General features: G+C 37.9%; 1 protein-coding gene across 1 annotated transcript in view; it reads left to right on the top strand.

The window, feature by feature from the left end:
• LOC127849287 (uncharacterized) overlaps positions 1 to 3,465 on the top strand; it is a 38,065-nt gene extending 34,600 nt beyond the window's left edge. Inside the window, exon 2 of the mRNA XM_052382007.1 lies at positions 1,909 to 3,465. Coding sequence (XP_052237967.1) covers positions 1,909 to 3,465 — 1,557 coding nt within the window. The remainder of the gene's footprint in view (positions 1 to 1,908) is intronic.
• The last annotated feature ends 5,813 nt before the right edge of the window (positions 3,466 to 9,278 follow it).

Consider the following 9,278-nt stretch of genomic DNA (forward strand, 5'->3'; position numbering starts at 1 on the left):
CATCCATCTGATTTTTCTTCAAAGCATCTTTTCTACCTGGCAATACGCACAAATGACACTGCATCCCGGTGATTCTTGCGTCAACAATTGGGTGTCAACAAGACTCCGGCTTTCTCAAGCACAAGAGAATAACGAACCACTCAGTTCGCAAATTCCTGGTCCAAAAATTTCGAAATACAAATATCCACCCACTGAAACCATGGCAATAACAGGGCACAAAAATGTCCAGTCCTTAACCAATTATTCCAACATATCTGTTGAACAGCTGCAAACGTGTTCATTCTTGCTCAGTCCAGTAAATGTAACAATCCAACAGTTCCTCTTGTACACCTTCACGCACCGAAACTATGGCCGAAATGCAGCCTAGACAACCACTGTCTACCGTCGAACAAGTTGATCTTGATGTTCGCCCCACCCAGTCACTTCACGGTTCACCAGCGTTCGAACAACTTTGCCTCACAATTCTTTGGTGCCACTTTCAACATTCAAAATGTTAATGTATATAATTAGCTTAAATCCAAGTAATCTTTGTTATTTCGTCACGAAATAACCACATATTATAACAAAGAAGCAAATAATGTGCACCTCATGATTGACTCGATCGTTTGATATCGAAAGTGAATTGTGTGTGGTGTTAGGCTTCGTTGTAAACAAATGTAGTTCCTTGTATATAACAACTTAATGTCATATTGATATCATAAAACTTAAAGATTTGCGATTCAATATGATTAAAATTGTAATTAATAACGCTCGACACTTTGTTACAGAACGATATTCTGATTTAAAAAAATGATTATTTGATCAGCGGTTATTTTTGGAACGCGGAGTAATACACTGACCTTGGTTACACTACAGTCATTATCAAAGTACGACAAACACTTGTGCAAACTTATTTTGTTTAAATAAAAAAAGTTTACTGAATAAAAAGTGGGATAAATAGAATAATAGGTCAGTGTTGATTATAGATCAGGTTTATCATGCTCGGCACGAAAACGAAAAAGCACTCGCCAAGGCTCGTGCTTTTTGTTTTCTAAGCCTCGCATGATAAACCTGATCTATAATCAACACTAACCTATTATTCTCTATATATGCATTTAGTTTCTTTTTCTGAATTATAATTTCTTTGAAATATTTATGTATGTTCAATAGTAAAATTGCATGGTTAATATCGCATTATATCTGGCAGTGTTTATATATACATCACTTTTAAGTTAATGTTCGTAAAAGCGAATACGTTCCCCGCTTAACTGGACTTTAATCGACTAAATAAGTTACAATAGACCTTACAAACTGCATACTGTCGTGAGTACGTATAGGGTAACTCGCCCTTGAGTCGATTTTGCCCTTGAGTCGGAGATTTTATCTCTGTAGTTTTCAAAGATCAGTTTTGTTTAGCATGATTTGTGACGTTATAACGAACAATTTACCCTTCATATTTATCGTGTAAGTACCTATTATCGAACAGAACCTAATATCGGACGGTTTGTTTTGATTCTATATGCGCATGCGCAAAAGTGCGCATGACGTCACATCCATAAACAAATGGTCATTTATGAAGTCCGTGACCTACTTGTCCACTAAGCTTGCAACAAATGCGCCGAAAACAGGTAAAAAAAATGCATTTATTGTTATTTACACGGTTTTATGTGTTTTTTGCTATTACTTTTTGAATGCATTTATCAAAACGTGCATTTACACACCAAGAAGCGTATTTCCATTTGCAATTTTGGTTGCAGCAGACGTAGATTTTTTCGTCAAGTCCGGGTCACGTGACAGTCATGTGATAGTCATGTGACTTTGTTTTATTATCGCTCTTAGAGCTACAGCACAGTTCCGAAAAAATATTCCAGCTTTTCTTTCTTGACAATTGATCATCATAAAGTTAATTTTGTTTTTCTTTTTTTTCAGTCTAAACCTAAGAAGATAATTAAACACAGAGGTCTTTACTCACCAACAGCTCTTCACAATGCATACCTTAAAGTAAAAGACAGTGGCTTGCCAGTAAGAACTGTTGCAAAACAGTATGGTGTTCCTCATACTACACTATGGGACCGTGTGAAAGGGGTTATTGACCCTGAATGCCTCAAACCCGGACCAGCTCCACTCTTCTCTCAGGAAGAAGAGGTCAAACTAGTTGACCATGTCAAGACAATGGCTGCCCTTGGGTATGGTTATACTATCAGTGAAGTTGTAGCAAGTGCTACAAACTATGCAGTGTTCCTTGGTAAAAGGCCAAATGATAAACCTTTGTCTGTGAAATGGTTTAAGGGTTTCCAGCAGCGATGGCCTGAGTTGCGAGTTGTTCGTCCGAGGGTACTGTCCAACTACAGAGCTGAAGCCACATCAGAGGCCAATGTTCATGAATATTTCAACAATTTGATGAGCGTTGTTGAAAAACATGACCTCCACAACAAACCTGAGTGTGTCTATAACATTGACGAAAAAGGTATCCAAACAGAGCATACCCCACCATTCATAATAAGTGGCACATTGAAGGCACCAGCAGTTACTTCGTCAAGGTCCTGCGTTACAACAATAATTGGATGTGGCAACGCATTAGGCACACAGCTTCCACCATTCTTTGTTTTCAAAGGGAAACGCCTGAATGCAGATCTGTTACAAGGGTCTACACAAGGGTCATCAGGGTGTATGTCTGACAGTGGCTGGTCAAATTCAGCTGTGTTTTTACACTACATGGACACCCATTTCCTCAGATATGTGCAAAGAGTGGACAAGTCACAGCCTATCCTTGTTCTGCTTGATGGCCATAAAAGCCACATAAATGTTCCAGTGCTGGATTGGGCAAAGAAGAATAACATTATTCTATTCATCTTACCGGCCCACACAAGCCATGTCCTTCAACCCCTTGATGTGGGTTGTTTTGGACCCCTTCAAAAAATCTACAACTCCATGTGTCACAGATTTATCAGAGAAAATCCCTCTACAAAAATAACAAGGTACAATGTTGCTCCTCTTGGATCTGCTGCATACGTAGCAGCATTGTCTGTGGAAAATCTTCGATCTGCCTTCAAGAAATCAGGTGTTTTTCCTGCTGACGAGTCAGCTGTTAGCAAGGAGCATTTTACCACTTCGCTACCATATGTTGCTGAACCATCTGTTCCTGAAATCAACAAAAACATGCATGAAAGAAATCCTGATGTTTTCTTCTATGAAGCAGAAGTTATCATTAACAAAAAGAAAGAATTCAACAATGGAAAGAAAAAGAATAACATTCTTGAATTTACATCTGGCAAAGAAATAACAGATCCGGTAATTGAACAGAAACTAAGGGAAAGAGCTGAAACAACAAATGAACAGAAAAACAAGCAACAAACTGAACAATCCAACAAACATTCAAAGCTTATGCCCACAAAAGAAACAGTTTCACAAACAAGGAACAAACAACTGAAAAAAAACAATCAACAAAACAACACACTTACCCAGAGCCTGGACCCTCCCATCTGAACACTGATGTTGAATTCTCTGAAGATGAAGATGATGATGAAACTTGTTGTGTATGCAGCCTCTTTCAGCCAAAAGAACTTGCTAACTGCGTATCATTGATGTTTGTAAAGTGGGCCAAGTGTGACTTTGATAACTGTAGCCACTGGGTGCACTTGCAGTTTTGCACAGCCACAAATGTTGTCAGGAGAAATGACCCGTTCTATTGTCCTTGCCACAATATTGCAGAGGAATAGACTTGTTTTTTGTGTTCAAAGCTACATGCTTTTCTAATTTTGTTAATTTTCATGTTTCAAAAAAAATTGTTCAGTTTCATGTTTGTTTATATTCACTGGAGTAGTATTTATGAACTGTTCGGTAATAGGTCATGTTTACATCGGCCGCCATTTTGTTTTGTCTGCTAGGTGACAATAAACAAGGAATCATTGTTATGAATTCTTGACGGATATTTGCTTGACAACTTTACAGATAAGTTATTTAATGATTGAACTGTTAGTTATTTGTTAAAACAAATTGTTTTTGTTATTTTAAGTGTTTGCAAATTTAACTTAATTTCTTAGGTGTTCGATAACTGGTTCGTCCACCATAAAATAAATAAAATTTTGAAATGAAGTTATCAAGTATTATCTCACGGTGAATTTGGATTCGTTTAAGTTTTAATTACTTCTGGTGACGAAAAAGTCATAAATTTCAATTATCGAGTATCTTTATACCATCGGCATTTTGGTCAGATACGTTTGAAAGCATTCACAAATAACTTTATATTGAATACATGATCTTATTCTATAATAATGAAATGTAATTTTCATTGGTTTCCTCTATTGTATAGGTATTACAGAAAAAAATGAATAACGACTCAATTTGCCCTTGAGGCGAACGCAATACGCCCTTATGGCGAACAGTAGTTTATGTAATGGCAGAGGCAAACGGACGAGAATTAACCACATATTTATTCCAATAAACATGACTCAGTCTATAAAGAATCCAATAGCTCACAAACAGCAAGAATCACACAATTATTTATTATGTTTATGTCTGTACTTTTCTTTGTCACCCCAGTGCTACAAGTAGTTCCGCTGCTGTAAAGGTCGGATAGACACTACAAGTGACCATGCAATTTTTTCTCTTTTTATGACTTATTTTCGTCAACATGATGACAACAGAATAAACTTATAAAATCAACACATGGCTGTTACTGTGCAATTTGAATTTTTATAAATATAGGAAATACAAAACCAAATATATGCTAAATACAAATCTGTGTCCGTGTTAAGGGCGAATGTGTCAGACTCATGGGCGAATTCAGTGGGTAGTGTTATTCAACTATTTTTTCAAGCTGGGAATCAAATAATTATTTGTAAAATAGATTCATATGAATTGATAGTTAAAGCCTGCACAAGCTGAGTCCCGGCTTTGATCACAAAGCTTTTTATTATAGACTTATGCCGCTAACCCGCCCGACTCAAGGGCGAGTTGCCCTATGTATATAACTAACATAAAATACAAGCACGCATTACAAAAGATGACTTTGCATAATATACAACTTCTCGTAGTTTTGTTTCATTTAGACCGGTAATACATCACTCACTATAATCACATTCACATTCATTTTGAGCGTATTAAAATATCGTATATTTGAAAACACTGCTTGACAATTTTAATTAAATGCATGTACAATATTTAATTTGTATTTTGGGAAAAATTAATATATTTCATAAACTCTATAAATGAGAAAATGACATCTTTAAAATAAGTTGTATCGTATACAGATAATACACAATTTCTGTTTAGAATTGCTACGGCAGAACGAATTCTCTGTCAATCAATCGACACAATCGAGCTCTCTTGTCTGTGAGTCAACCAGGCCGAGCTCTCTTGTCTGTGAGTCAACCAGGCCGAGCTCTCTTGTCTGTGAGTCAACCAGGCCGAGCTCTCTTGTCTGTGAGTCAACCAGGCCGCACTGAGCAAGCTCTCTTGTCAGTGAGTCAACCAGGCCGCACTGAGCGAGCTCTCTTGTCTGTGAGTCAACCAGGCCGCACTGAGTCGAGCTCTCTTGTCTGTGAGTCAACCAGGCCCACTGAGCGAGCTCTCTTGTCTGTGAGTCAACCAGGCCGCACTGAGCGAGCTCTCTTGTCTGTGAGTCAACCAGGCCGCACTGAGTCGAGCTCTCTTGTCTGTGAGTCAACCAGGCCGCACTGAGCGAGCTCTCTTGTCTGTGAGTCAACCAGGCCGCACTGAGCGAGCTCTCTTGTCTGTGAGTCAACCAGGCCGCACTGAGTCGAGCTCTCTTGTCTGTGAGTCAACCAGGCCGCACTGAGCGAGCTCTCTTGTCTGGTCTGTGAGTCAACCAGGCCGCACTGAGCGAGCTCTCTTGTCTGTGAGTCAACCAGGCCGCACTGAGTCGAGCTCTCTTGTCTGTGAGTCAACCAGGCCGCACTGAGACGCTGCAGCAAAGAAAACACGAGTGACAGCTTTTCTTGCCAAGCAGACAGAACAAATACAGAAATATTATTGTTGCCAATATCTTGCTAGCGGTAAAATATTTTCATACATTTCAATGTCTGGTTTTGAGCCTATCTACAATGCATTATTAAAGGGATCTTTTCACGCTTTGGTAAATTGACAAAATTGAAAAAAGTTGTTTCAGATTCGCACATTTTCGTTTTAGTTATGATATTTGTGAGGAAACAGTAATACTGAACATTTACCATGGTCTAATATAGCCATTATATGCATCTTTTGACGATTTTAAAACCTAAAAATTATAAAGCGTTGCAACGCGAAACGATTGAATAATTTGGAGAGTTCTATTTTTGTCGTTAAATTTTGTAAAACTACGAAGATTGCTTATATAAGGTATAAAATACGTCATGTATGTGTACTCGGCGGAATAGCTCAGTAGACTAAAGCATTTTTACTTCAGGACTCTGGCAGGACTCCAGGGGTCACTGGTTCGAAACCTGCTCCGGGCAATGTTCTTTTCCTTTCTTTAATTTTATTCTTGACTTTTTACTGGAGCTTTTACGATCCAATGTTTACATTTATCAATATAAAGCATTTAATGAATAAGTTAAAAAATGCCAAAATCTGTGAAAAGGCCCCTTTAAATAAGACAAGTGCGTTCATCATTTGGGATTTTATTGTCCGACACTTACTACTCTCCGAATAAATGCATCACTTCAATCGACGAGACGACTGTTTCATTTGATTTTGTTTTCAGAATATAATGCAGACATTCTATTCTGGATCTATAACGTTCTAAAAAAAAATCATCTTGCCAAACTATAAACACGACCCTTCAAACAAAGAGACATTAAAACAAAGGATTTTTTCGGAAAATAACTATTTCATGATTGGAGAAGCCGCGTGAATAAATTGGTGTTCAATGATTACGAATGGATAAAATGCATACATCTATAACAGCAAACACATTTGTTCATGCTTATTCGCTCTACGATTACATTTTAAAATTTAAAACTTGATAACTTTGCGAGAAAAATAACGCCGTGACGTCAAAATAAAGAGGTATTTTCCATTTAAAATAATGAACACTATCGAGTGCTTTCACTGTTATTTTTCACCTTTCGACGCATTGAAATACCAGTTTCAAATAAACGTTTTCATATACAGGTGGGCTTTAGATTGAATGCAACAATCAACTTAACGTGATACAAAAACTTAGCAAACCAACTCATGGTCTTAAAACACACTACGCTGCTTTAAAAGACACAATCACAACATCTGTTTGATAGCAGGAACGTGTCTAACATGCCAGGAACCAATATCTGTTTGATAGCAGGAACGTGTCTTACATGCCAGGAACCAATATCTGTTTGATAGCAGGAACGTGTCTTACATGCCAGGAACCAATATCTGTTTGATAGCAGGAACGTGTTTTACATGCCAGGAACCAATATCTGTTTGATAGCAGGAACGTGTCTTACATGCCAGGAACCAATATCTGTTTGATAGCAGGAACGTGTCTTACATGCCAGGAACCAATATCTGTTTGATAGCAGGAACGTGTCTTACATGCCAGGAACCAATATCTGTTTGATAGCAGGAACGTGTCTTACATGCCAGGAACCAACATCTGTTTGATAGCAGGAACGTGTCTTACATGCCAGGAACCAATATCTGTTTGATAGCAGGAACGTGTCTTACATGCCAGGAACCAATATCTGTTTGATAGCAGAAACGTGTCTTACATGCCAGGAACCAATATCTGTTTGATAGCAGGAACGTGTCTTACATGCCAGGAACCAATATCTGTTTGATAGCAGGAACGTGTGTTACATGCCAGGAACCAATATCTGTTTGATAGCAGGAACGTGTCTTACATGCCAGGAACCAACATCTGTTTGATAGCAGGAACGTGTCTTACATGCCAGGAACCAATATCTGTTTGATAGCAGGAACGTGTGTTACATGCCAGGAACCAACATCTGTTTGATAGCAGAAACGTGTCTTACATGCCAGGAACATTGTGATAAGAAGGCAATTTGGCGAATATACACGGCGCTTCTCCAAAACGGATAACATTTGGAAACAAATGAAAGATAACGGCTGAAAATGGAAGCGGAAGCGAACCAGAACATAAACATTGTGAAATACGTAACGAACTGAGTGTTCCGGGTCAAGTTGGGGCGATACCTCCAAAAACAAATATTATACACGGACTATTCGGCACTTAAGTTTATCATCTACGTTAACATTTGATATGTAAAAAAGATAATAAGATAATAAGAAAAAGATTACATCAGCGCCAAGGAAAACAAAGGTAAAGAGTTGTGAAAGAGCATACGAATATTGTTTATTTTGCCAACTGTGAAAAAAAAACATATTCACTACTACTGTTTTCTCGTTTAGAAACATTCATATGTATAACGAAGATGTTAGCAAACAAAGGCGCTGTCGTCACGTGACAATTTGCACCGGATAATAACAAAACTATCAAATAATGGCTCGGAAAAAAAAACGGCATGGATAACATAACCAGATTGATAATTATTCAGACTGAGCGATGTTTATACCACCACAGACATGGATGCACTAAGCAGTGCACTGGTCATTCAGTCCGCTGAATGAACCTAATGTTCCGTTTGTCGTTGAGAAAAGACTTTTGACTGCGACAAATGTTTGGCTGAAGTCCATTCACGCCTATTTCATAAATCCGATGCCAGTATTTGACACATAAAGGACTCGTTGTCCTACAATATTCATTATGACATTGACGTCACAAGAGTTTGGCTGCAGCTTTCAACAGGTACCTAGATCGGCATTATGCATTATATTGGTAATATGGACATAAATCTCCATTTTACTACATTTACTGAGACTTTGAACATAAACTTATCAACAACATAGGTAACCACTTTTAGATGACATTTATACTGCTGATAACGAGCATCAAATGACTGAGTTTAAGTCTTAGCTGTTTATTGGAATAAAGTTTTCGTTATAACTATAAACATTCGGTACAAAATTGTGAAACTAAAACGGCGCATTGTAAACATATTTAAAAATGTTTGGCATCATCCGTAGCCATTCCTAGTATTAGCCGGTATGCAATATGCGTTCAGTTGTTATCCTTTTTAGTTTGGTTAAGCTTCGTGAGTTACCGACGTAAGAATTTCAAATCGTAGCACTAGGTTCCTGAATGCGCTTCCAGAATTAATATTAAATTGAGCCTTTCTCTTAGAAAACGGGGCATGAAGCGCGTGTGTAAAGTGATCATCATAGATTTGCCTATTCATTCCGAACAGGCTTATCAAGGACGCCACTGTTCGCATTATTTGGATTTTCACTAAAAGTAT

This window comes from Dreissena polymorpha, chromosome 10 (genome assembly GCF_020536995.1).
Source record: "Dreissena polymorpha isolate Duluth1 chromosome 10, UMN_Dpol_1.0, whole genome shotgun sequence".
Taxonomy (NCBI): domain Eukaryota; kingdom Metazoa; phylum Mollusca; class Bivalvia; order Myida; family Dreissenidae; genus Dreissena; species Dreissena polymorpha.